Below are 27896 nucleotides of genomic sequence, written 5' to 3'. Positions count from 1 at the left end.
AGACCATGGTGAACTAAAATCCTTCTCTGGAACCTTGCATGGCAACTGTGATAATAATATGTATTAACATATAGCACAAATGTGCACTCATGTGGAATACAGTTCTGCTACCAAACCCAACAAAGTATCTGGTTTTAGGTCAGGTTCAGGCTATTTTGTTGCCTGAAGCTTTGCACTTGGGTTGGGTTTGGGTATCAAATTTGACAGTACCAGTTGGGTTGAGTCTTACACAGGCACAGGTATGGGCCCAGAACTCTAATTCAGAATCACATCTGGTAATTGATGAATGAGAATCAGTTTGTGTTACCATCTTCTCATGGAGCACCAGTGTTGAGCTAAACTACCACACTGGCTGAACCACAAGAAGTAGAACACTATGTGAGGTTATCAGTGAAAACTTCATGTACTTCAACTTCAGACTGCAGTAGCTTGGTAAAATGCCAGGTTCAATATCATTCATGATCAGACTCACAGTGTTAAGAAGGGTTCATTACCCTACTTTACCCAACCCTAGCCTAAGGTACACGTAGGAATTCATTTGAAACTACTAGAACCTCTAGGTTGCTTCGACTGTAAATTTCAATTCAGTTACTGGTTAAGAATAATGTAAGCTTAATCACTCCCCAGACCTCCATTTGCCCAATTAAAAGATACCTTTGAAAAGAGTTATTATAGAAGTGTGAATAGAATTCTTCAGTGACTAAATGGCCAAATGACAGCTTCCAGGTTAAATCCATTACTTACAGCTGTCAAATCAACGCATTTCCTACACTTGTTGTGTGTCCAGCCTACTGTTTGAGATGTATCATTCAAGGGCACATTTCCTAATCAATGCTCAGGTCAAAAACCTTTAACCAGTGTCCTCATTTTACCCCAACTAGAGGCCGGATCTATCTACTGTTCCCTTCAATAGCACTGTGTAAACACACGTATGCAAACGGGGGGGTACTGTTGACCTCAGTGATGACCCTTGATGATTTGGCGCTCACGTCCAAACCATTTTTTTAAACAGCTGTGAAGAGTCGGTGTCATGTCGTGCCACTGGATACCCCGCCACACAGACCTGGCTTCCACAGAGCTCATTGGCTGATTCTGGAGACAGGCACATTAACTGGCCAAAGAGGAGCGGCTGTGACTCCAAGTGGGCGGTCCATGTCGAACTAACATCAGCTGACAAGGTGGCAGGCAAGTTGACACTGACTAGTCCAATCTTTATACACACACTGCATCAATTTATTGAGACTTTTAAAAAAATTGTTTTAAATTTGAGAGTATTTGAAAAAAAACAATGTCCTGGGTGACATATAGCAACAGACTATTAATAAAATCAGGTTCTTTATACATTTTCTATACTACTTTGTACATTGGATGCCTTTATGAACAAGACTGTAGCCACACTAGCACCAAACAAAGCCCAAGTGAGGCTGATGGGAATGACATTAGTCTTGCGAGTATTTGGTCACTGGAGAAATTAAAAATTTGACCTGTTGCGTGGCACTAGATGAAAATCTGTACCAAATGTCATGACAATCCATCCAGTAGTTACCACAATATTTCACTCAAAAATGTCAGCCTCATGGTGGCACCTAATGAAAAGTCACCAAGTCATTGGGATATGACATCAGGGAACCATGAATATTTGTACAAAATGTTGAGCCAATTGATCTTTTGGATGTTGAGATATTTTATGAACAATTTGACCTGTTGGTGGTGTTGGAGGAAAGACTGGGGGATTCATCCTCTGGGGACCATGGATGTCTGTACCAAATTTCATGGCAATACTTCAAATAGTTGTTGAGTTATTTCAGTCTGGACCAAAGTAGTGGACCAACCAACTGATCGACTGACAAAAGAAAGCACATCTAAAGACTGTTTTATTCTGATTCCTCAGTGGTTCTCAAATTTATAATGACAAACCATTTTTGATGGTTACAAAACACTCAAACATTCAATAGACAGCTGCTACAGTAAATGCTACATTAATAGTTGAGAACAGATGCATGGTGGATTTCAAGTCAGAAGGTTATGTTACATCGAAATGTGTATTAGCATTGTAAACATTTCTAGTTTTCTTTTCCAATTACAGTTCTTAGTCTTAAATTCAAAAGGTCATGTAACAGCTTTATAAATGTATGAAGCACCATACAAACAATTAAAATAACCCTTTTTTCTTCAATAGTGCAGTCACCACTGCTCAATCAGAGTTGGAAGCCAGAGGTCTCAGGTCATTTTAAATAAGCGTTATTAAATAACAGTCTTTTAAAAATTTCAAACGTTCTTTAAAGCTGCATTGATATTTCTTTTGAGGGGGGGCTTAGGGCAGAAAGCCACCAGCTAAAAATCTAAAAATTATTATAAATTATTATGTCATATTATTATTATTATAAAATCATTCCACATATTCCCCTGTAAAGCTGATAAAGGTAACAGGTTAGACAACTATTGTCTGTTTACACATCCAGATGAAGAATGTAAGTCACTAACTAATGTCTTCACTAACTTAAAAGTTAGCTTTGCACTAACTTTATTGGAAATGAAGTTGATGTCAGCGGTGATATCACCTCCTTGAACCTGAGACTAGCAATATTGAATTGTTCTGTATGTTCAGGTTCTCATGTATTATTCAGGCTCACTGCTGTCACATACTCTAAGAGAAGTCTTTTCTTTTTAATGCGAGGCTTGTAGTCAGGATCGGAATCAGGAGAGTCCTCAATGTCACTACTTGACGAATGACTGGAGTAAAGAGTGTTGAGATCAAAAGAGGAATCTGCATCCTCTTCCTCCTCCCTCCTCCTCCTCCTTTCCTCACTGTAGTCACTATTGCCTGCTTGTTCCACAGACAGCACATGTCTGATTGAAGATCTTCCCTCAGTCAATTGGTGACACTCCTGCACCCTCAGTCTGGTAAGACTCACATAGGGCTGTAGCAGCTTAGATTGCAGCAGCACAGCCTGACTCTGCAGCGATAACTTCAGCTGGGCTCTTGAAACTCTACTGGTCTCAGACTTGGCTGCCAGGCAATCAGAGTTGGAGGTACAGGAGACGACAGTGGTGCATGGTAATGTCTTTAACTGAAGAGGACTGGTGCTGTGTGTCTGAGGACGAGGTTTGATGGAGTTCTGATGGACAACTTGTCGAGATGAGCTGGTAGTCAAGGGGATTTGGCTAGCAGTACAGATTGAGGATACAGTCCCTGATTGAGCAGCACAGCTAGAAGCATGGCGTGTAGGAGGCCTAGAGACATTATCATCGGGCAAGAGAGGACAACTCTGAAAGATAGCTGGGGCCTTTCTGAACTGCTCAGCTAAAGGGTTTTGACTGAATCTGTCTAGAAGCTGTGAATGCCTGCTGGCAGTACAAGCCTGTCTGAACTTTCTTGACAGTCTGGAGAAAGACTTCTGATTTGGTGGTTGACAACTGGTAGAGGCATCCTGAGATACAGGAGCTGTTTTCACTTTGTGCATTGTGTTCGGGGGATTTGTTGGAGCCACAGTTTCTGGCTGGTCAAATGTAGACTCCTTGTTCCCTGAGGTAAGGTAGTGTGAAAAGGTTAGTACCTGAGGACTAGAAGTAGAAGCTGCTTGTTTCTTACTAGACATGGTGAAGTGACTTGGAGATGCTTCATGGGGTTTAAAGTTAGGTAAGATCCCTCTGACAGTAGCAATGTCTATCAGTCTGACAACCGGTGACAGCAGAGCAGGTAGCAGAGTGTCCTTGGATGAAGAGGGCTGAGGTAGAGGCTCCATTTGAGGGCTACTGTTGGCTGATGTAGAGGGCCCAGAACTCATCTTACCTTCAGGGTTTCCTTGTTCAGATGCTTGGGCTGCTGTCAGAAGATGGGTGGAGGTCTGTGAAGGTGGATGTTGTTGGTTAGGGGGACATGGGATGAGGTCAGAAGGGGTGAGGTCCTGTGATGAAGAGGTTGAGGAGGAAGACTGGAACAATGGCGGGGACAAAGAAACATTAGCCTGAAGCAGCAGCTCCTCTGAGCACTCATCAGGACACTGTCGCAGGATGCTCTTCACCCATCGCCGATGTTTGGAGCAGAACTGAGGGGAGGAGACCACTTCCTGAGAACATTCACTGCTTCTCTGACTGATTTCCTCCTCTGAAGTATTTCCTTCTTCTCTCTCCAGCACACTAGCTACATTTTTCACTCCTCCATCACTGCCATTACCCACTGTCAGTGCACTCAAATTAGATTCATCCTCCAGCATAAAATAGTTGTCTTTAGACAGTGCAGCCTCTTTTCCTCTAATAACCTGAGACCTGAGAAGAGCCTTTGAGGAGCTGGCATATAGAACAGACTTTGGGAGTTGAGAGTTTTCCATTTCTGCCTCATGCTCTGATTTCTGAGAAGCACTGATCGGACAACAGGAAGCAACATCTAAAAGGAATACAGAGGCAATGCATTTTTATTAACAAATGCACAATTATCATGAGAATAAAATTGCGTTATGGGTTAAATGTGAAGGCACACATTACAAGCACAATTAGATCCTATTCTGCACCAAGGTTGTGTCACATCAGAATTAATATAACAACGAGCTGCAGACTGAGAATAAAGTGTTCATTATGGCCTCCTAGTGGTAAGTAAAGACACAATCAAGGTAAAAAAAAAAAAAAGAGGATAACAATATCGCTTTAGCCCTCTTCAGATACAGACATAACATTGGTGGCTTCATCTATCTGTTTAAGTAATGAGATGTATGTTCATAATGGCTTGATTCAGACAAGGCAGCGGATTGTACAAAGTGCCACAATGCTCTTGCAATATTTGGTGGCAAGGCTGCTGGAGAATGATGATAAGTAGACAATAAATGATATAAAGTAAAAAGAGTGTTCTCAGTTGTCTCATAGGCTGCATCACTCATGGACTTTAAAATGGATTTTGTGGTTAAAGCCTTTAAGGAGTAGTTTGACATTTTGGGAAATACCCATATTCGCTTCCTTGCTGAGAGTTAAATGAGAACTCTCATCTAACTTCTCATCTAACTTATTAATGTATGACTATTGTGAGCATGAGGAAGGCTCCATCTCCACCTCTACTAACTCCCTAAATTAATATTCTCATCAATTTCATGATTTATTTGAGAGTTCTACTGCCTTTTATAATGTGCGACAGTGTCAAAGCACAGAATGAGAATCCATTGGTTAGGACTTGTTGTTGTATGTTGTTTTTTTTTCTTGCCCCCCACTGCCAGGGGAAAAATATATTTTTTATACATAACTGAAATGAGACCAACATGTAAAATTGCCATCACATCTACATAATGATGGGCATGTCTGAAAGAGGCTTATCTTGGCCTTTATCTATTTAATCTATGTTTTAATTGCTATTTAAATGTCTTTTTATGATGTCTTGTGTTTCTTTTACATCTTTTCTTAGTGTCTTATATGTTTTATGTAATGCACTGTAATGCAGGTGCTATACAAATATTTTTTCTTTGGTGCTATGCTGTACACAGTACAATCAATAGTAGAAACATACAAATGGTACAATTACAAGTTACAGCATAGATGTATCAATCTGTGTACCAACCTATATGCCAGACAGTTGACATTTGTGTGTATTATTTGTGTTGTGTGTTACAATGTGATTCTTACCACAGTGCAGCAGTTTCTGTAGGGTTGTTGCTATGGTGGTGGTGTCAGAAGTAATTACTTCCAATAGCAGCTTTTCCTCTTCAGTCACAGGACTTTCTTTCTTCAGTATCTAGTCCACACATTCATACATGGCACATACACAATCAATCAAAAATTCCTATTATGATATTAGAAGCAATCCAAGTTTTGTCATTTTTACAGCCCTTAATGATCTCTTATGGACTGACTTAAAAGTACCCAGTGGGGGTTTTGGCAGCTAGTGGTGCTGTGGAGCAATGTTTTGATGAGTGGGCATCAAGGATACACACTATGTATTTTGGTGATAAACGCTAAATGTAAACACAACAAACTGTGTATTTAGAAGACAACTCCCCAAGGTACCTTTAACCACTTAATTAAGTTTTACTCTTTTCAGTGTACTGAGCAGTGACAAACACATTACATTTGCAGTACTTACAGCAATTTTCTGAAATACTACATAAGTGTCAAAACAGCAAAATTTTCAGTTTTAAGGTAATGAGTCCAAAATCTCACATTGTACATGTGTTTGTAAGTAAACAGAACTTTTTTAAAATGCACCATACTACAAGCACAGATTAAAACAAACACACACCTTATCGATGTAGGTATCTCTTGGTAAGACAGTCTCCAGTTCTTGTAGATAGTGCAGCAGCCTGTCCTCTACTTTCTGGGCATAATGTTCACCATACTGCTCCTCCATCTGATTCTGAAAGACAGGCAGCACTTAACATGTCATACAGAATCAGACTTTCTATAATTTGTTTGATCTCATGCAATTTAAAGTATTTAGAGTAAGGATTTTCGCTTTAATTTTACATTCTAAAGGCCAGAAAGCAAAGTCTGAATCTGCAATGTCATTAAGAAACATAACCTTGGCTGCACAGTGATTTTGTGTTATCAATGACTGATTCACCCATGGTATGGGTTTAAATAAAACAACAAGTCCACAGTGTTGTTTTTTATTTGTGTATTTACTGTTTAACCTGTGATGAACTTTAATACCTCAGTTCCAGAGGTTTCTTGGAAACTGCTTTTTCCCAGTGACACTCAAGTTCACATGGTTTAGAGTTCATTAGATCTGGTTGGCAGCAAAAACAAAATAACAATGCAAAGCATGTATTACTCCTCATTACATGGACATGGACAGTTCCACATTTGTGTGGCGTACCAGAAAGATTTGTTTTAAAATGTTGATCTGCAGTGCACTCTGCTGAATAGGAAAGGAATCGCAGTCTGGGGCTGTTTTAACACAGAATAATGAATACAATAGCTTGACTCATAATTGTCTTATAATCATGTGATACACTTATCTATACAGCTGAGATGTCTTTCATTTTATTACATGTCAATTACATTGTTTTCAGTGCTGTTATGTGTCACTACAAGGTCTGCTTGAGAGAGAATGGTATTTCAAGTTTCGGCTCCCCCTCTATCCCTCCTGTATGACACTATATATCATCGAGTACCAAGGAGAAGTCAATGTGAACATTTTGAATAACTGCCAGAATAAATTGTATCCTTTATTCTGGCAGTTACACCTATTATAAGACAGTGTGGTGAAGTAAACTAACCTTGATATAATCTTCAAGTTTGTCTTTGTCCACAGCGAGTGTTTGTGCCAGAGCCTTAAAGTCTAGATGGTTCTTTCTCATGAGGAACATTTCATGTTGACTCTGTCAAACAGGAAGAAGGAGACAAAACAAAGGATGATGGATCTATTATCACTGGCAAGATTTTCATATAGGCAATAGTTTGGCATGGCAAGGTGTTACCATACTTAACTGGATGCATATTTTTTGTTATCTAGCCTATAAAAATAAAGTTAATTTAAATCCATTTAAATTAATTGATGATATGTAGCATTTCAATAATTAATGAGACATATCCAATTCTCAGTTAAACTTCAAAATGACACATACAGAAATGACAATATCTGATCAGTCATTGCAAAATTTTGACATCCAAACTTCACATATAAATAAGAGGTTGGCTGATTTTGATATCTAATTATACCTTCTTGATTGCAGGGACTTTACTATGATACAGCTGCAATTTAAACCTGAATTATTTGCTTCTTGGCCACTTGGGGCCTCACACAAAGTTGTCAACAAAACACTGACGTATTATCGCCTTATTAAGTTGAATGTGTGAGCAAATAGTTACACATCCAGCACACACTGAACAGCCTTAGCATTTGTTTTTCTCGTTTCTGGCCACCTCATGAATGTAAAGCGCCTTTTATAGGTTACTCAGAGGTTGCGCAGTGGCTGACAAGCCACGTCAAGGCTACAGAAATACCACATGTGAACTGCAAAAACTGTGATTGGCTGCTTGTGTTTGCTACTACAAGTAAGTTTTTTTGTGTGGCTTTATACCACAAAGTGAATGAAAGAATGTAAACACAGAGAGGAATCTGGAGCGGGACTCCCATTAACCCCTTGCCTCAGGTAAAACCCAGGCTGATGTCCAATATTTACTCTCTTTTTGGCTGTTTCGGTCACCAGCAACTTCTGAGAAAATATCCAGCTCTTTAGCAGCTAAATGCTCCACTATGTTCACCAGCTAGTCACTAATTTTGTCTGTCTGGTGTTTGGTGCAGGGCCAGTAGGGTACAGTGGGTTTATCAGGGCTTTTTCACTGAAAACAGCTGGCTGCTGCTTGTGGACATGGGTGATGAGAGTGGTGAGAGTGAACCAAAACGCTGCGTGTCATAAAACCAAAACAATGAGCTGAAAGGCAATAAAAAGGTCCATAGAGCTGAGGGGAACTACAATGTTGGTGATAATTCTTTTGGGGGTTTGTCATCAAGTGAGACACCTTTGACATGACATACATTACACTACATAGTCTTTTTTTTTACATTAATATAACAAGATTGATTAGTGCAGCTTTAAGTAAAACTGATGCCCTTGATTAATATTACACAACACTAAATCAGCTGAGTAAAAGCTAATTTAAATGTAAAAAAGTTTTTAAAAAATATGCAGAACAAAGTTGGACACTTACACACTGATCTTGGTATTGAGGTAGTTTACTTGGGAAGAACTGTATGATTTTAAACACAGTATCAGCCATGCGTCTACCCTCCCTGAGCATCCACATAATGACCTGGAGGGAGAGACAATAACCAAGAGAAAGGGAAATTCAAATTAAAGAATTCAAATGAACATTAAAAAATACTGCCACAGAACAACTGCAGCATGTAAATGACACCAGTGCAGGAAAGGTTTTACATGCTTATTCAATGAGTGAATCAATGAATGCTGCCACCACCCATTTCCATACCATGGTCTTGAGGCCAAATATGATTTTCATGTGTTTGATGGGTGCCACGAGTCTGGGCAGAAGTCTGTAAGTGGCCTCGAGAAAGCCCATCACTCTCTCAAAGTGCTCCATGTCCCTGTTTTTCATGATGGAGTATACCTGGGCAGATACAACACGCAGCCTCCACGAATCTTCAAGGCTTAGAGGCTGTGAGTCCACCTCTGGCCAGTGGGAAACATCCACAACTGTGAAGACAAAACATGAGGCACATCACATCTCTCTGCTGATTTTAATTTCATTGCATCTGTCAATTTCAAAAGAATGATCAGCTATGTTTTACAGTGAAAGGTACTAGTTAATCTAAAATGTGTTTTTGGATTCTGTATGAAGTCTGCATGTACTCAAACCATGCAGAATAGGGATTTATCATATAGCTACTGTAACTACATGCTCCAGAAACATGTAGATGTAGAGTGTAAACCCTCTAACAAAAGAATTTCATCCACCGTTTTAAGCTGCCGGGATTCAACTCAGTTATACCACAGTTATTACATCTAGTATCAGAATAAAGACCTGGGTTAATATGAAGAGAAAAAAATCAAAAATGTAATTTAAGTACAATAAATGAGGACTACAACTAATGATTATCAATTTATCTGGAGGGAGACACTCATTAGACTAATTGAAAATGTTACTATATTGTCATATTGTTACTATTGTACATTTCATTTGCTCCTCTTTTTTCTTTCTCTTTCTTTTTTCATTTGCCCCCCTTTAAATACTTTGCAAACATCTGAATGAGGCAAACCAACAACGTAACTGTACGCTGCAATGCAATGTAATACAGTGTCATTACTCTGAGTCAAACTATGAAAGAAAAACAACCGAAAACTTGTTCCCAACCTTCCTGTATATCCATCATCTTGTGAGCCCAGACGTACTCTATGATCCACAGCGGCAGCTTTGGGCAGCTGTGTAACATGTCAGGCTGCTGTTCACCTTCCTCCATCAGCTGAATGAACACATTGCTCCGTACGGTGTGAAGAGATAAAAGGCACTTTTTAAACTGACAGTCATGGATGCGATGTGACACCCGCCCGGCTGGACATGTACCGGCAAGTTGAGTGTTGTTGAGGAGTGTTCAACATCCCAACTCTGTAACGGTTGCTAGAGTTTCGCTCTCAAAACGTTGTAAATTACTTCTGTGTCAACTCACCAGTCGTTGTCAAAATAAAGGTTTTGAAGCAGTGCTACTATAAATTAACTATGTGGCTAACGCATGTAGACTTTTATTGCGAAGCTTATGTCGTTGACCCGGAAGTAGTTTCCAGCGCTGTAACCGTCTCCTCCGTTCCCTTATTACCACCTTCTGTCCTGAATATGTGGTCCTTTACAGAAGCGTACACTTTGCTGTAAGGTAATGGAGCTATACGACGCCTTTAAATATATAATACTATACGTAGTTAGCAGCATTAGTAGAGTATTTTGAAAATATGTCTATCAACATGCTAACGGCCTAACATTGTAGCCTGTGTGACAGCGGTTGAATGGGCACTCGTTTCGTAGTACCTGGCTACCCGGCAGGCGGTGTTTGGACTTGCTGCTAAGATAAGATTTCTATTGAATGTAGTAAGCACTACGTCAAACTAACTCCACATTATTATGTCAAAGGCATGTATCTGATAAACAGGACTAACATGTTCCTCTGACGTCTCCGTTTGAAATGTTTCGACTTTGGTGTTCAGTTCAATCTGCAACCTCACCACTAGATGCCACTAAATCCCACAGACTAGTCCTTTAAAACAAAAACTTATGCCATTGGAATAATTTGAAAAACTTTATAATTACAATACAATTCACCAATAACTATGGTAACATACAAAACACCACTCATTTTACCAACACATTCAAGCTTCCTCCACAGAACTGCACTTTGATGGAGGTACACTTGATGGCCAAGTGTGTTGATACCTCTGTTCACATCTTTGTGGTCTAGGCCTGTTCTTCATGGTTTGGGCCAGGCCCTTTAATTCTAAGAGAAATCTAATGCCACAGAATACATGATGATATTTTCAGCAAAAGAGCCCTGACCTCGACCACATCCAACACCTTTGTACTTCAACTAAAATGACAAATGAGGCCTTTTCACCCAAAATTAGTGACCGACCTCCTAAATCTTGTGGAAAGCCTTCCCAGCAGAGCGGCGGTGATAGCAGCAGATTAATGATCTTGGAATGAAATGTTTCACAATCATATGAGTGTAATTTTTGTATCCACAACTTTTGGCTAGATAGTGTATCAGGCATTAGGACCAGATTGGACCTGAACATCTCACTTTCATTAAAGCAGTTAAAGTAGGTCTTAAATTGCAGTGTTGGGTTCTCATGAACCATGATAAAAATGTACGGTAACTTAACGTCATTCTCTTGTGCGATGTCCCTGCAGCCTCGTACATCTACTTCCTGACCTGAGACACATCATCCCAGCTGCAGCTCCATCATGAACAGAACATCATGTGTGTCACTGCTTCAGCTCTCCAGGGTGGGATTCAGACTTTGTGCATCCAAAGCCCTTTCCATCAAGCTTCCACACACGTCCACATATTCACCTGTACCGTGCACACGCTCTTACTCTGCCGATGTCAAGGTGCGCTCCTATCTTCAGTACATGAAACGCAAGGTCATATCCCCTCCCAGTCCTCCGTACAGTCATGTGTGCCAGGTAGGAGACCCAGTGCTGCGGTCCCACGCGGCCGCTGTTGACCCTTCAGCTATAACAGGCCCTGAGATCCAGCAGGTCATCAACACTATGGTGAAAGTGATGCGAAAACTTGAGTGCGTGGGATTGAGTGCACCTCAGATAGGGGTGCCACTACGCATCTTGGCCCTGGAATATCCTCAGAAGATGTTGGAGGAGAGTTCGCCTAGGTCGAGGGAGATCCGTGGTCTCTCCGCCCAGCCCCTGAGGATCTTTGTCAACCCACAGCTGAGGGTGCTGGATGGACAGACAGCGCTGTTTCAGGAGGCCTGTGAGAGCATCTCAGGCTTCTCTGCCGCAGTTCCCCGCTTCCGGTCTGTGGAAGTGTCCGGTACGCACCTTCATAGCTTCATCCTGTGTTTATCTACTGCAGTGCCTTTCAAATTATGTGCCAAATCTCATTTACCTAGACTGCTTTAAAATACTATAAAAAAAAAAACAAAACACACAGACTAAAATTTGGTCTTATTAATCACACAAAACAAGCAAAAGTTTCAAAATGAAATACATTTGCATTTCATTTAAAAGCACTCAACTGTTGAGGAGTCAGTGTACATTGAGTAGACACATTCACGGACAATCCCCGATTCACTCCTGTGTATTTTTATGTCCCTCTGCTTGTTCTTCCTGCAGGTCTGAATGAGAAGGGTGAAGCCGTCACGTGGCAGGCCAGTGGTTGGCCGGCTCGTATCCTGCAGCATGAGATGGACCACCTGGACGGGGTCCTCTACATCGACCGCATGGACTGCAAGACCTTCATCAACATCAACTGGCAGGCATACAATGAGTAGAAAACAGACGATCCCCGCAGATCCTCAGGACAGACCACAGATATTTATATGAGGATGTGTAAAACTGATGATCTATAAACTGCCTCTGATCAACCTGCACTTGGTTAATGAAAGCTTTTACATTTGCTGTTCGGAGCATGTGGTGTCTGCTAAATCTTTCCTATGACAAATCGTCTGGCTCGCAGAAAGTGATAAATTTTGGTTTTCTGGTTTTCTTGGAACAAGAGCTCAGTTTGTCAGGATCATCATGAACTGCTAGAAGCTGCAGAGCAGAAAAACCAAACCAATTACCTCTCATCACTTTACACTGCAAGCCAGGAGTTTCTGTGGACCTCAGGTCTACGTTTGAGTGGAGAGGCTGATATGTTCATGATCAAATGAGTGAATCGTAAAGACGTGACCTTTGTCTGCCACCATCACAATAAATAAATACCACTGGAACTACTTGGCAAAGATTATTACCCATTATTATCTTAGTGACATCACTCAATTCAACTCTTGTAAAGTTAAGATGTGAAACATCTATCTAAAGTACTTTCTAAAAAAATTCAAAAGAACTTCACAGACTGTTCAGTTAAAAGCTGGTCGTTCTGGCAGTTTTACATGAGAATAAAAGTGGATCAATCTACATGAACCTAATTAAGTTTGGAAGGGGGAAGTGGGACATGTGTGGGACATGACCTCAAAAAACATTAGTGGTTCAGGCAGCTGAAAGATTTTTAGAGATCCTTCTTATTGCTTAGGACATTCAAACTGTCAGTGAGTCTCCAGGACGTTCATATGTTAATGACCCAATTTGTGTTGTTATAATGTTAACAATGCACAAATTATGATCAGCAGGTTATCTCCAAAACATGTCCAAACATTCATGATAATTTAGTGGACAGGTTGGCCTCGGGTCAGGACACAACTGATAAGATTTTGGTAACAATTTGGATTTTATCCACCCAATGAAAAGCATGTACCTGCAGAATTTGTTGATTTGAGTTTATAGATTAGACGAAGTATAACAGGAGGAAAATTCTACTGCATACGCTCAGTAAAGATTTTATAAAAGACACTGAATTATCCCACACGTTCAGTTTTATGAAAAGGTCAAATTCGAGATCATCATATTCATACATCTGTACATTCTACATTATAGATATTTTTTTCCAGGTACTTTTTCAAAGTGATACTTGTAAATACTGTCCCTGTAACTCCACTGTCACCAGACTAAATCATGTATTAAAAAACACACATTTAACACAGCAAAGTGGCATATCGACCCTTTTTTACTCCAGTCTGTGCAGGCAAATACAGCTGAGAACAGATTTCCTTGTGCTTGGCACCGAGTTACATTTAAGTGACCCAAGAGCACAAACTGTAATCACAACTTCTCATGTCCACAATAAACAATGATTTTACAAATGTAATCATGGTAAATATGGCCACTTACAGAATAAGCAAATGAGAGTAACTGAGGGTTTCAGAAAGAAGACCCAAATAGAAAAAGTGGTGCTCAGTCAATACTGCATTTCAGTACTGTATCAAGGCAACATTTGAGCTTCTGATTTGTTGTACTTCAATCGGAAAAGATTTCTATTTCCACTATGCAGATTTAAGGCACTGTGATTTTGATAGCTGTGCCTCATTAGTGCAATTATTTTCAAACACAAATCACACAGAGGATGACTGGTCAAAAGTTTGGCCACAGGTGCAAACAACAGGATTTCTGTACCAACAGGGATTACAATACTCATTTCCACAATATCTGCACAGAACCAGAGGCTTTCTTGAACAAGCCCTCCCACAGGAGCACACGCCTAGTTCTTTGATTATGTGTTTAGTTTGACAGAACTCAATCTCTCTACAGCGATCAGAGTGGAAGACGCCACAGCTGAGACACAGAACCCGGGGGTTCAGGTGGGTGAGGTCACAGCAGTTATGGTAGCTGAGTGGATGTTGAGCTGGGCTCATTGATTTAGGGTCGTCACACAGAGCTAAGGAGGACATTGCTGCACTGCTGCTGCTCAGAGTTGGTGATGCACTCAAAGCTCCCGCTCTGAGGCTCCCACCCTGAGGTGACACTCCTGCCGATTCTTGCATCTGCTCAGGGAGCAGCACATTGTGGCCCTGCATGTAGCAATCCTGAAACCAACGACAGGTGACATTGTGTATGGTGTTGCATTCCAAACATTGTGTGAGACAAAGCTCTGGAGATTGGAGACATCTGCAGGAGTGGTTGGCTTCAGCCTCATTACTGCACATTCCCATCGCTCCTACATGCAGACTGCGTGACTGCAAGTCGGCTTTGTCCAACTTCGTCTCCTCACCGGGACCTCTGCTTTGCCTCGTGCTGGACGAGGGGTTTCCAGTATGGTCCGATTCCAGAGGGGACTTGTTGGGTAGCGGGCAGTCGAATGTAGAGATGCAGACGTTCTCTCTAGTGGACAGGGAGCCGGGTGTCACTCCATTGCTGTGTGTTTTGACAGCAGGGGTTGACGCACTGCTCACCCACGTTAAGGAGCGGGGACTCTCGTCATCATTGACAACCACCTCTTTCTGCCCCCCATTAATATGCTCATCTGTGTACAGATCCATGTCCACTTCTCCGTCAAACGGCTCCCTCTGTGGTTGCTTGACTTCCAGTGTCTTCTTGGTGTTGTCCAGGGCAACCTGTAGAGACACCTGGACAATGAGAATCTAAAGTATCTAAAACTGTCAAGAACTGAAAGCAGGCAATGAATGTCTAGTCAGACATGTTATCTATTTTACTTATTCTGTGAAGAGATGATTACTAGATTAAATCAACAATATTATATTTAAACAAAAGTCCGTATGGCTGCTTGTATTTAGACATTTCTCAAAATAAGGTATCTGGAAAAAAAGCATTTTCAGTTTTGGTATCAGTGCTGAAATGACACATAGCCCTAAGTGGGAGTGGATCAGCTCTAGAGGAACATTAAATATAATTTCATGATGCAGTTGTTGGGAGGATTTTGATGAGCATGTGGGGTTTGGCTATCCTAAAGGCCCTTCACCAGGTTCCAGGTAGAACAATTTAAAATTCCATTACACCGCCCAGTAAATAAATCATTTGCAAAGCTGATTTTTAAAAGGCATTTTAAGTCCTGCATCGTTTACATTCATGTTTATTTGCTTTAGTCTTCTTCTTCTGCCTTTGCTGGCACATTAAAGGCACCTGTAGATCAGCAGAATAATGTGAAACCATTGGCAGGACTGTATACGGCTCCATCCACGTACATGTGCATCCACAAGAAAAACAAAACACAAACCCACTCATAAAAACTGCTCAGAAAGTCCACAGGGTACCTTTAATTCACAAACTAAGCTTCAGTGAAAGTCCACGTTTAGTTTTACTAACAGAAACTGACTATTACATCTCTACTAAAAGGCTGTGTCATTTACTGCCTCATGTTTGATTAATCGATTCTAACGTACTTTTTCAGAGATTATTATAATTTAACTTGTTACTTGTGAATACAAAAAAAGGAAGTAAGCAGGGTTTGAACTTCTCATCCAAGCTCTCTTTTTTATTCTTGATACGACTATTTCTATTACGTGGTCGGACAACACAACATACAAACTAGTTCTGATTGAGCATTAACCGACCATTAGAGTAGCCTTTATGTAGCTTGAGAGGCGAAGCTCAGGGCACAAAACTCCAGAAAGCACTTCACTGCTGTTTGTAAAAGCTGATTGCTGTGAGTGCAGTGTAATAATTGAGGGTGACTCCTCTCTTCTCTCATCTGGATTTTGGCAGCTGGACAGTCAAAGGACACTGTTTAGAGAATTTAGTGAGTTAATCAAACTGTAAAAGTGGGATTTTTAAAATTGAGCGCTCGCACTTGTCCACCATCCACCTCAGATATACGGGAACTTTAATGACAAAAGTGAAAAGCATCCCACCTGCACTAACTCAGACATGTAGACTAAACATTTCAATTTTGGGACTGTGTCACATAAATATACAGATCTGAATGACAAAATACAGACCTCACTCCATGGTTGGTAAATTCATTCGGTGAACGCGAGGCAGACGTACCTGTAGGCTGTGTCCTCTCTGTCTCTCCCTGACCACACCCAGCTCCCACTGGGCCTCGCCTCCGTGCTTCCCCAGAGCCGTCAGAAGGAGGAGACACTCACAGCGGGCCAGGAAGAAGGCACAAGACAAGCGGAGGAGGTCGTCCAAAAAGGCAGCACTGACTCTGGGGGACTGGAGACGAAGCTGCTCACGCCGTGTGGAGCAGGGTTGGTATCCTAGCAGGCCGAATAGTTTCTCAATCTGTGCCATGGACAACACCGGTTTGATATGGTGTGTGAACATGCCGGAGTACATCTGGGAGACACATGAGAGGGAAAGAAAAATAAATTAATCAAAAATGGGCAAATATATCAGGTTTTCACTAGTGTCATATTTAAATTGGGTTATTTTTCCTCACTTATGCTAAATTTGAAAATACTGAATGTTTAACACAAAATTTTATTCAAATCACAGCAGGAAAAAACCTCCTAAAAACAGCATTTAGACCATTAGACCCTCAGGAAAATATTGCATACAAGAATCCATGATTTCAGCTAACCTTGATTACTTTGTACTCCTCCCTCCAGGGGCCGAGGTACAGGTTCAGAGCCGCTTGTTCCAGGACCTCAAAGGCTTTACCCAGGCCTTGCAGCCCTCCTCTGGCTTTGACTCGCCCCCCGCTGGCTGCTGTAGTTGCTTTTGTTGATGCTGCTTCGGCCTTGAGTGTCTCCTCCATCACCATCAGTGGATCCAGACCCAGGCAGTGCGTCTCCTGAGCATCTCTGTCCCTCAGCAGCTCCTCCACCTGCTTCCACAGCTCCTCATCTCTACACGCCAGGCTAGAGCCTCCTCTCACAATTTGCTGCTCCAAACTGTGATCATAAGTGGTCACTAGATGTATGGCTGTCTGCCGGGGGATGCTCATCTCTTTCGTTCAGCTGAGAGGGAGACAAATGGGATGTTGAAATGAAGGATAATGGCACTTCTTCTCTGCTGATAATGAATGTATGAACAGTATTGATTCGTCTTTACTTTAGACCAACACTGACACCTGATCCAATCCAAACTTTGATTGATTTCACAACATTATTTACCCTCTTAGGAAGATCCGTTTTTTTCTTCAATGAATAGGAGGACGAGCTTAATCAGTCAGTTAAATTAAGTCATTTATAGATATTTCATGTCACGTCACACAAACTGAAGAGACTTGTATGAAATATACGAGTTCTTTCAGCTTGTGAGGCAGCCATGGAGAGATTTCAATGGCATTGAATATATTAAATAGTTCATCCTTTAGCACAATTAAATATTACATATTAACGTCAGCTAGTTTAAATCGTAACGACAAACACAATTATGTTTATAACCGAAAGTGAAACCCACAACTCCTTGGCCTTAAGAAGTGAAAGGGAAAAATAATGTGAGCAGAATATAGTTTAGTGGCTAACTTGTTGAACAGCGCCCTGACACAATAAGAAAATATCGGTACGACAAATATAATCACTTCTCTGCAACTTAATTTAACGTTAGCATTAGTTCAACCTGTTTCGGTTTCCACTCTGACTAGCTAGTTTTGCTAATGGTTACCGTTTCGTTCTGGCCTTTATTAACGAGGAGCAACGTTACTTCACGCCAAATTTCTTACAAAAAACATGGTAATTTCAAACTCTGTAGCCTCTTCACTGAAGAAAAACTGGTCGTGAATTACGATTCAAAACGTTTTCATAAATGTGGACGCTGTTCTCCAATTCTGTTAACGTACAATTCATTATTAGTTAACTTTGTAGACTACGAAATTCAGGAAATAACAGCAAATTCACATAGAAAAGGTTAAAATATAATATGAATGCGAGATTCATATTGTTTAGGATATACGCCGAATTAAATGGCAACTCTGGTGGATTTAGAAAACGTTGTGGTTTGTATTTTAGAGGGTGCATTTTTTCGCCAATAAGCGAGACAACATTAAATTATTTTAATTCTGGATGACGATCTGAATCCTGGAGACATTTACTAGCATCGACACTTAGCTAACTTAGCTTTACATCGTAGCTACAGCAGATACAGCCTGAGACTGATCGAAATGAGTCTTATTTAACAGACAAGAGCCACACACTCACCTGTACTTGGCACTTTATTTAGATGTTTGTCAATGAGTCATGAAACATTTCCTGCAGCTGGTAGCTGCTTGATTGTCCACGGTAAAGTAAACATTGTCACGTGGCACGGAGTTCCCCTGTTTCAGGAGGGTGCGCTCGGTAGGGGAAACAGGGCGGGCCGGGCGGGAGGAGTTCTGTGGTGAAAAGACGTTTTTGAAATTAAAATCTTGGATAGACACGAAATCGAAAAATATTCAAAGAGAAAATAGACGGAAACTATAACATCCTTTTCGAAATTATTAGATGAAATAAACAATGTATCTGTCTTGTACACTGTCGTTTCATCCAATAGATGGCGGCAGTTCATCTATTGTCATCTACTGCCTCCTTCAATCATTGACTGTATATAAATATATATAATATATAATATTTATATACAGCTATTAGTTTTAATCAGTGAGCACTCACTCATGTACACACACACACACTGCCTGGTAAATGCGACTTACAACTGCCCCCCAAATTGCAATGTAAGTAACCGTCGAGCAAATTTGGGGCCCATAAAATCTCTCTCTCTCTCTCTCTCTCTCTCTCTCTCTCTCTCTCTCTCTCTCTCTCTCTGTCTCTCTCTCTCTCTCTCTCTCTCTCTCTCTCCTGGGACGAGGACAGTTGTGAGCCTTTGTTGTTGACCTGCGGGCGTGGCTTCAGTGACACTGATAGAAGGGCGGAACTGTGGCCCCTGAGTTTAGTTTAAAGCATCCTGCGTTGACCAAGATGCTCAGCAGAAGTCAGAAGCTTCACCTCCAGCGCACTCAGAGTATCATCAACCTGTGCAGCTGCAGCCAGCATGTCAAACTCGGACAGAGTTGTGTTAGCTCTGGGAGGAGCGGGGACAGTGGGCACTGGGATAGTTAAAGGACTGCTGGATAAAGGTAAGATCTTGAAGGTCTGGAGAGCTTTGACACTGGGAAAAAAACAAAACAAAACAAAACAAACAAACAAAAAAACCTATTTAGACCCATTTAGGGGAAACATTTTTGGGTTATTCTTTGAAACAGATGGATTTTAATGTTTACCCAGAGATTAATTAACAAATTAATTTGGGAACTGTTTAGTTTTACGCACAGGTGTCTGTCCTGCCGAATTTATGCAGGGGGAGTTTCATCATGATCAACTGTATTATAGTAATTTTATTGTATTTATTTTATGTGTATTTTAGTATTTTATGAGTTCAACTGGCTTTAAATTATTGGATGAATGGCTATTTATATACTCTCGATGGCGCATCAGCGTGCGTAATTTTAATCAACATTTATTGTCGGGTCTCGTCTACCACAAATTCCAGCTATCTCTGAGGCTTCACCGACAGATCCAACAATTAGGCAGTCGGCCAAGCTCATACACACTGTCCAGTACATTTGGGTGCGCAATGTGCCAACTGGTCTCCTGTGTGCCAAATCAGAAAACATTCCAAACCCACCAAAATTGTTTTTGGCTGCGCGTAAAATGACACACCTACTGTTCATTACACAGTTCTTCTCTGACAAAATTATTCCAGACTTAAAGTTAACAAATATTATCAATCGAAATACTGTCATAAAAGTGTCACTGCAAAGATATTTTTTAGGGAGAACAGACTGTTCAGACCCAGAGAAATTCATTTTAAATTTAAGTTCAGAGGTTTCCAAAGATGATTCACGTGAGCATGCCTAATCAGAAGGAAACAGTTACAATATCATGTACAATATATCTAGGTTTCCCTATTGGTGCAATCATAAAAAGGTTTCTTTGATTTGATTCAATGTATTTCAATATGAAAATAATGTTTCTTTAAAGATACAGATATGGAACACATGCAGAATGTGAGTACTTATAATAATGAATGTTAAGAGGTTATTACACACCAAAACACTCTGGTTTCATGCTATTTGGGATTTTTCTACTGGTGGTTTGTTTAAAAATGTCCCATAAACTCTGATGTGAATAAATCTGACATTTTATTTTATGGTTGGAGGTGGTTGAGTGTCATTTTGGTTTTGGCTCTGTCTTCTATCATCTCTGCTCAGAGGCTGTTTTCACTCCCAAAGCAGAAATATATTTGGGTTATTTATTGTGCTCATCTGCCTTTGCACTGTGAATGAACCAGTGACACAGTGCAGGATGCTGTCATGAGAGTGCACTGGTGTTGGATTCACATTGCATGTCCATAGTGCTGCTGTTTGAACTTGGCAGAAAGTTACCATCTGCTGCTCTGTCACATTTATCCCTATGATGACCTTGATAAACAGATCAGGACAATGTAGGCCTATTAGTGAATGCTTGTTTTCATGTGACAGGGATTAGTCCTACTGTATCTGTGTTAAAGGTGCTGGTTTTGTCTGTCTGTGCTATAGATTAATGCACTATCTGTTCTATCTGTGTGTGCGTGTGTGTGTGCGTGTGCATGAAGGTTTCAAAGTCGCAGTGATCTCCAGGGACAGCAGCCGGCTGGAGAGACTCCGATCATTTGTCTCTCCCAACACAAAGGATCAGCTCACCACTATAGTGGGGAATGTGGGTGAGTAGGGTCACACATCTGTTAATTCATCTAGGTAGCTGTCTGTCATCCATCCACTGAAACTACCTCATGTGTAATCTTTGCTGCAGGTGCAAAAGAGGGGATTGAATGAGTCAGGCTGATTAGATGGGTGTAATATGAATTCTTATTTCTCTCTTGTTTGTGACAGTCTCATTAAAAAGGTTATAGATAACAGATCATCTCTGGCAGTCCTCGGATGGTTCATTACTCCTCACAATACAAAGGTGCTTAATGGAATTAACAAAATACTTTGTTTTGCAGATTTGCTGTTTGTAGAGTCTTACCAGAATACCAAATTAAAAAACAAAAACATTGTCCTTAAGGTGGTGCCAGAAAAAGGACATGCCATCTTTAAAATCCAAACTTATTATCCTCCTGTGAGCATGAACATGCTTAGAACAATTCATGATAATCTGCCTATTATATGATAAGATATTTTGAGTAAAGTTGACATTTTGTCTGGAAGGCGGCATTCCCAGAATGCTCAAAGATGATTTAAAATAGATGAGGTTCATCCTTTGGGGGGCATGAATGTACTTTTTGATCTGGTCATTAAATTTTAATTTTCTTTTCTTGTCTATAAGGGCATATTTTGGTCCAACAGTGGTGCAAGATAGTCAGGAGGTTACCCAAACAGTTAGGATTTTATCCTTCATACGGTACATATTAATTACGCCAGTGCTTTGAGCTCAATGTTAACATCAGCATGCTAACATGTTCACAGTGACAATGCTAACATGATGATGTTTACCAGGTATAATGTTTTCCATGTTCAACATCTTAGTTTAGCGTGTTAGCATGCTAATATTTTGCTAATTAGCACTAAACACAAAGTACAGCGGAGGCTGATGTTTCTGTGATGAAACGTGATGAAACATGAATATCTGAACATAATTTGGCAATCCATCCACAAAAACATCTATCCTCTGCAGACCAGGAACTTCCCGCTAATTTTACAGAGAGCCAACATCAGAGTTGAGGAGGTTGTCATGGACAAAAGTGTTTATCAGGAGGAAATGTTGCCCTGACAGTGGCACTGAAGGTCAGGGGGTCACCAAAATTGTTATGAATCATCCTCCAAATTACCTTTCAATATCAGCCTTTGAAAACCCACAGAAGTCCGACCATAGTCACACCTCTGGGTCTAAAATGCTTTCTTTCTACCCAGGAGGACATTCTTGGCTGATCTATAACCTGGAAGCCTTATCTCTGTTCCAGGGTCAGAGGAGGGAGCGGAGCAGGCGAAACAGGCCCTGCTGAAGGCGGTGGGGAAGGTGACGGACATTGTTTCCTCTCTGGGCTTCAGCTGGTGGCAGGGAGGACCCCCGCACACCCAGACTCTCAAAGACCTGCACTGGGTGAGCACACACAGACAACAGACAGCGGCTAGACCAATTCATGAGACTGCCGGTGGTTTTTGATTACACATCAAGTTTTGTTGGCATACAAGTACGCATATATAACTTTTATTATTTTTAACAGTGTTTCTTGTGGCTGCAGTGGTGAAACTAATAGTAGCAGTTGTGATAGTTTTCAGTTTCACTGCTACATGAGTCTGCGTGTTGTTGCAGAGGCCTCTCCTCCTTTTCAAGAATAAGTTGTTTGATTTTTGTGTGGTTATTTTCATATTTCCTCTTCCTTCAACTCTCCAGGTCATTGAGACGTTACTTTTCAGCACATTTGTGTCATGGAAGGCCTTCTTCCCCTTGGTGAGGGATGACTCCAGCTGCACCTACACCTTCATCACAGGTGAGCTCTGCACACCCTATGTCTTAATGTACATAATGTGCTGTAGTAGGTGTAGTAGGGGCTCATCTGTGCCTGTTAGAGACATGTCAAAATCAATATTTGATTCTGACAGAGTAACTGCTATTTGGTTTTTTAAGTCACAACACAAAAGCTTAGCAAATGATTTCATTGCAGGTATCCACCAGAGCCAAATGGTTACGTGGCTAAGTATTCATATAGCATGCATGAAGAAATATAAAGAAATTACAAAAAGTCTCTCTAAAAGTGCTTTCATCAATTTGAATACCCCCTAAAATACACCCCTCACCCCACCGTTCTCACCCTCACCCTTCGGCCCTGAGTTTGCTGTTTGATCATTTGATTTAACACTTAATTAAGGAATATGTATCATACCAGTAGAAACTAGGCTTAATTGTTTTCTTTCACTTCTCCAACAAAAAAATCTATGGTTTCTGCTGTCAGTGGAAAGTCTGCAGTCAGTCTATATGTGTGTACTGTATTCAGAGAGTCTATGTGTGTTTATGTAGTGTTTTGCCCTCTGCTGCTTTATACCTCAGGAGGAGCAGGGGAGAAGTTGCTGATGCCTGGTACCGGCTTCCTGACCGTAGGAGCTGCCAGCACCCTGGCCTTCTGCCAGATACTACGAGAGGAGTACCCTGAGCTGCCCTGCAAACTCAACCAGGTGAGATTTTAATGGGATTACATGGCGAGATTTCATTTAACAAAACATCAGAGCTGATATTGGATTTCTATCTGACCTTTGCGTCTCCGATTTCGTTAGAAGTGGCAGGATCCTTTTCTTTTTCCTACAAAGCAGCCAGGGGCTTTAAATAGACATGACAGCATGTGCTACAGGCTGCATTAGAACGGGGTCTATGTTACTTAAACACAACTTTAAGATTTGTTTTTTCGTTTATTACAAATTGCAAATGATTTCTGTAAACAGCAAAATGCACTACTGTAAAGTTGGATTTGCAGTTTTGAGCTAAATGTGTTCATTTGGATTTGCTTTTTTCACTACATCATACTCTATGTTCCTAGACAACAATCCTGAAACCCAGTACTGAAGCGAACCAAGCATAAAACAGGTTATATGTTTTCAAACAAGACCACACAAACAAGATTTTTCAATTTTGAGGATTTTGACGAGGCAATTGAACTTTTTTGTAGAGAATACCATATCAGACACAAATTATTATTCAAAACAACAAAGTATTTTTATATGTCTTAAATCATGTCTGGAGGGGCTCTTTAAAGGATAAATGAATTCTGTTTTTACAGCTCAGTTCTTACTTGCACACTTTTGGCCATTATTTACATTTAGTTACATACTGTATATCTGGGAGTACGGCAACATCACTAAGAACAAGTCTGATGGGTCAAGAAACACAAACTAAAAGATGATCAGACAGAAACCCCCAGGTTGGCCAAACTTATTTGGAAGAGAAAACAAGGGTGACCAAAAAAATTATCACCAAAACTGTCCATTAGAAACATCCACCATAACGAACAGACCCACTTGCTGGTTCAACCTCGACCTTCTGTACTCACTGTGGCTGTGCACATTCACTGCAATACAATGAGGGATTATTAGCTAGTTTTCAGGTGTACTCACTTTCAGTTTCACCTCACTCTCAGTTTAGGTAATCTGGCTAACCCAGATAGCATACGGAAGTGGGCCACTTCAGGCAATGATGCGGCACTGCTGGCCTTCTTCTGGCCCAGACAAAATGGGTGTGAGCCTGAAATGGCCCACATGTAAAATAGCAAATATGGCCCGAATATTCCAAATAAAATGTGGGCCTTTTTTGGTAAAGATGCGGTGCTCTCACTGGATGTGGGCCAGTTCTGGTGTATCTGGTTTGTTCTTGGTTGACATACAGCCTGCTTGTGGCCCAGATCTGGGAAACAGGAGCGGACTGCCCAAGTGCCATCATTCCACACGGTATGTGGGCTGGATGAAAGTGCTAAAAGTGTCGGGTGTGGGCCAGATCTGGGCCACATTGATTTTGTTATCTGGGAAACCATTAACTTGTTTACAATCTGACTGCTCGTGTATCACGCCCTGTTGGACTTACTTGTAGTGATGTTACTGCGTCCCCAGATCTTAGCTATTACTCTGATGATTGTGTAGCAATGGCCCAAACTACAAAAATAGGACTCAAGTTACGATAAACTTGAATTATCATTGAAGTAAACATTTTCTGGGCAGTGGTCAAACTTAATAGTCACAATCAAAGCAGATGAACTCATGAAGAACCATTTTCTTCTTCTCTAACCCTGCGGTGTCCCTCATTCATCCCATTCAATCATCTGTCATTCACATCCTACTTCTCATTCCTTCTCTTGGCTTTCCTTTTTTATCTCTAACCTTTTCTTGCGTATATACTACCCCCCTCCCCCACCTCCTCCCCCACCCTTCTCCTTTCATTGCTGTCTTCCTTCATTGATTGGTTATGACAGGTGAAGATCAACACAGGTGTAGCCACTCCGGAGCGGATGGCCCCTGGGTACCTGAACCACCTGGACCTGGGTGAGGCTGTTGCCACTCTGGTGGAAAGACGGAACACCTCTCACACTGTCTTTACCGTCAACTGCCCCGCAGACTTAAAAACTGTCCTTCTGGAGGGGAACCTTTAGACATGGAAACTCTTTCTCCAGTGACACCGGGACACATCTACACATCTACTGCTCCTGCTCTTACTGAACTCTCCACAGTTGCAATGTCTTTGGTTCATTTGTTTTCTTCTCCCGCAACTTTGAACCCCACTCATGCACACCTTTATGTGAACTGTCTGTTACTGTACCTTCTGATGCCTGTTCTCATATTGTTAGCATCTGTTTTCTCTGCATGTGTTGTTGTGTAATTTGTCTGTAAAAGAAAACGCACAGGATTTATAATACCCACCTTCTTATTGTTGTCTGCATCTGTACAAATATGAGCTAACAGTTCTATTATGTCCTCTACATCATTGAAGGACATACCTAATATAATACTGCAATTTCTCCATGTATCTGCTAAATTTACTTGGTATAAAATGAAGGCCAAACTGTTGGACAGAGCAGGTGAAGATAGACGGCACAAGAAGGAGGGATTTCTGACTAGATATAAATTAGTTCCCCATTCGTATTTTAACAACTGATCAAAAAGAGGAGGGTGTTTGGTTGTGATTATCTGATTGTTTGTGTCTACAATCCTGGAATTAAAGGTACCCTGTAAAGTTTCTGACCACTGGTGGCACTATGGAGTAATGTTTTCATGCTATTCCACTGAATGGCAGCAACTGCAAAAGCGACAAGAAAAAGACTACTAGCTAACAAACGTCGTAAATAATGCAGGTTTTTAAAACTTTGACAAAAATCAACTTTGCAAATGTTTAATGAAGAAGGAAATTAAATTCAACACGTTTGATAGAACTCAAGGGAAAACTGAATGTAAATGTAAATGTGTTTACAAGACAACTCTATAGGGTACCTTTAATGTCTTGACATAGAGGCTAAAAGTGCAACACAGTGAAAGAGTGGAGGCAACACAATTCTTACACTTAGACTTTGACTTACTGGGAATGTACTGTAGCTGGTACGGACCAGGGGCATGCATCCTTAAAGGTGTCGATCACCATAATATATTGAGGACTTCACATTGTCAGCCCTGAGATGACACAGACTTGAAAAGTCTTAAAAAGTTGAGGATGTTATGGACGTGACTTATTCTTGACTTGAGATGTTGCAGACCTGACATGTTGGGGACATTGAAAAGTTGGGGAAATGATGTAAGGTAAATGCAAGAGTGGTGGATTACTTCCAGATCCTGTTACCCCTTAGGGGTTCAGTAGGCTTAAACTAATTTGTACAACGTGTCATCCGACCACTTGAGGCAAAAGCTGTTCCAATTGCACACACTTGAAGGTCGGGAGAAAATCCTGCCGTCCTTGCCTCCTCCAGGCTTCTTAACAGTGCCTCCCTAATCTCTAAGAAATCTGTCTTTTACAGGTCTTTATAGTCTTGACGCAATAGAGTTGTACAATTGGGGAAAACTGCATACACTCCCATACAGTCTCTCCTTGAAGGCATTCATGGTGTTGCACTCGGTTGTAGACATGAAAAGTGACAGAAGTACTTGCATGACTAATTTTTTTTTAAAAATGCTTTGCTTTTGCATTGTCACCTCTGCACACATGACCAATCACTGCAATTGGGCATGCTTGTCAAATGGTTTTGCAAAGTTACAAAAATTGTCAGATGTAGCCCACCCCTGTTCCGATATCAGAGAGTTGCAGAGGGAGGGGATTTCAGACATTGTTCGATGATCTGACAATCACTTTGTTTGAAGCATACTAACCATTTTCGGATGGAGACCAGAGGCTTATTGACTAAGCACGATGAACACTACATCTGAAACTACTCGATCATGGATAGAAAGGTTACACAGCATGACCCTGCCCATTTCAGCCTCTTTGTAGAGCTTTGGTTGGGTAAAATTAAAGCTTAAACTCGCAGCTTTTTGCATTCAAATACCAATAAAGATGCAGCATGTTCTACACGATTTATCCTGCGTGTTCATTGCAGTAGTTGCCTGGAAATTTGTCTTTTTAGTGATGCAGGGACATTGTATGGGCGGCTGTTTGGGTGTAGCCAGGATTTAGAGGGCTGTCTCTATGGGGATATTGCAGCACAGAAATTAATGTAAATAACAGAGCAAGTAGGTTGCTCTTCTTGTGGGTGGGGTGTGTTTGACACATTTACATCCCTGTTAGCGTGACTCTCTGTCCTGTTCACAGGCACCAGCAACGACCCCCTGTAGGCCCCTTTATCTGCTACATGTTATTTGGGACAGCATGTCCCTCAGAAAAACTAAACAGAGGTCAGGAGCCCACAGCAGACAGAAGTATCACAGGGGGCATTGTTGTCTTTGTTTTCTGTCCTGTATATGCTTTCACAACAACAATGTAAATTTGTGATGCCAATAAAAAAGTTTAGGTTTGGGCTGGGATGGGGTGATT

The 27896-nt window shown here is 41.0% G+C and overlaps 4 protein-coding genes across 4 annotated transcripts; 2 read left to right on the top strand and 2 right to left on the bottom strand.

Annotated features, from left to right (window-relative positions):
- Window positions 1-1856: 1856 nt before the first annotated feature.
- On the bottom strand, window positions 1857-10047 carry LOC137182651 (nuclear factor of activated T-cells 5). Its single transcript, XM_067589012.1, has 7 exons — window positions 9796-10047; window positions 8914-9137; window positions 8635-8736; window positions 7200-7301; window positions 6221-6334; window positions 5608-5716; window positions 1857-4387 (listed from the first exon to the last, which is right to left on the bottom strand). The coding sequence occupies exons 1-7, from the start codon at window positions 9899-9901 to the stop codon at window positions 2613-2615; spliced, it is 2532 nt and encodes an 843-aa protein (XP_067445113.1). The 5' UTR covers window positions 9902-10047; the 3' UTR covers window positions 1857-2612.
- A 134-nt stretch (window positions 10048-10181) lies between these two features.
- On the top strand, window positions 10182-13006 carry pdf (peptide deformylase, mitochondrial). The gene is made up of 3 exons (XM_067589014.1): window positions 10182-10309; window positions 11338-11980; window positions 12283-13006. Exons 2-3 carry the CDS (start codon window positions 11392-11394, stop codon window positions 12438-12440), a joined length of 747 nt encoding a protein of 248 aa, XP_067445115.1. The 5' UTR covers window positions 10182-10309; window positions 11338-11391; the 3' UTR covers window positions 12441-13006.
- Window positions 13007-13696: 690 nt separating this feature from the next.
- spata2l (spermatogenesis associated 2-like) lies at window positions 13697-18731 on the bottom strand. Its single transcript, XM_067589013.1, has 4 exons — window positions 18588-18731; window positions 17027-17405; window positions 16489-16782; window positions 13697-15098 (listed from the first exon to the last, which is right to left on the bottom strand). The coding sequence occupies exons 2-4, from the start codon at window positions 17390-17392 to the stop codon at window positions 14100-14102; spliced, it is 1659 nt and encodes a 552-aa protein (XP_067445114.1). The 5' UTR covers window positions 17393-17405; window positions 18588-18731; the 3' UTR covers window positions 13697-14099.
- A 517-nt stretch (window positions 18732-19248) lies between these two features.
- On the top strand, window positions 19249-27439 carry si:dkey-238o13.4 (uncharacterized protein LOC560780 homolog). Its single transcript, XM_067589016.1, has 6 exons — window positions 19249-19498; window positions 21016-21123; window positions 22363-22502; window positions 22797-22893; window positions 23451-23575; window positions 25357-27439. Exons 1-6 carry the CDS (start codon window positions 19414-19416, stop codon window positions 25531-25533), a joined length of 732 nt encoding a protein of 243 aa, XP_067445117.1. The 5' UTR covers window positions 19249-19413; the 3' UTR covers window positions 25534-27439.
- Window positions 27440-27896: the final 457 nt, after the last annotated feature.

This window comes from Thunnus thynnus, chromosome 5, assembly GCF_963924715.1.
Source record: "Thunnus thynnus chromosome 5, fThuThy2.1, whole genome shotgun sequence".
NCBI classification, from domain to species: domain Eukaryota; kingdom Metazoa; phylum Chordata; class Actinopteri; order Scombriformes; family Scombridae; genus Thunnus; species Thunnus thynnus.
The sequence above is the reverse complement of the archived record's forward strand: the minus strand, read 5'-3'. Positions and strand labels throughout refer to the sequence as shown.

What these genes read in the sequence shown, in the direction of transcription:
- LOC137182651 (XM_067589012.1), bottom strand. Translation starts at nt 9,901, where the DNA reads ATGGAGGAAGGTGAACAGCAGCCTGACATGTTACACAGCTGCCCAAAG. An exon ending in TATTTGGCCTCAAGACCATG is followed by an intron (nt 8,737 to 8,913) that starts GTATGGAAATGG and finishes CTCTCCCTCCAG; the next exon opens with GTCATTATGTGGATGCTCAG. An exon ending in GAGATACCTACATCGATAAG is followed by an intron (nt 5,717 to 6,220) that starts GTGTGTGTTTGT and finishes TGTGTGGACTAG; the next exon opens with ATACTGAAGAAAGAAAGTCC.
- pdf (XM_067589014.1), top strand. Translation starts at nt 11,392, where the DNA reads ATGAACAGAACATCATGTGTGTCACTGCTTCAGCTCTCCAGGGTGGGA. An exon ending in CCGGTCTGTGGAAGTGTCCG is followed by an intron (nt 11,981 to 12,282) that starts GTACGCACCTTC and finishes TTCTTCCTGCAG; the next exon opens with GTCTGAATGAGAAGGGTGAA.
- spata2l (XM_067589013.1), bottom strand. Translation starts at nt 17,392, where the DNA reads ATGAGCATCCCCCGGCAGACAGCCATACATCTAGTGACCACTTATGAT. An exon ending in AGGAGTACAAAGTAATCAAG is followed by an intron (nt 16,783 to 17,026) that starts GTTAGCTGAAAT and finishes TGTGTCTCCCAG; the next exon opens with ATGTACTCCGGCATGTTCAC. An exon ending in AGAGAGGACACAGCCTACAG is followed by an intron (nt 15,099 to 16,488) that starts GTACGTCTGCCT and finishes GTGTCTCTACAG; the next exon opens with GTTGCCCTGGACAACACCAA.
- si:dkey-238o13.4 (XM_067589016.1), top strand. Translation starts at nt 19,414, where the DNA reads ATGTCAAACTCGGACAGAGTTGTGTTAGCTCTGGGAGGAGCGGGGACA. An exon ending in CACTATAGTGGGGAATGTGG is followed by an intron (nt 21,124 to 22,362) that starts GTGAGTAGGGTC and finishes TCTCTGTTCCAG; the next exon opens with GGTCAGAGGAGGGAGCGGAG. An exon ending in CTCTCAAAGACCTGCACTGG is followed by an intron (nt 22,503 to 22,796) that starts GTGAGCACACAC and finishes TCAACTCTCCAG; the next exon opens with GTCATTGAGACGTTACTTTT.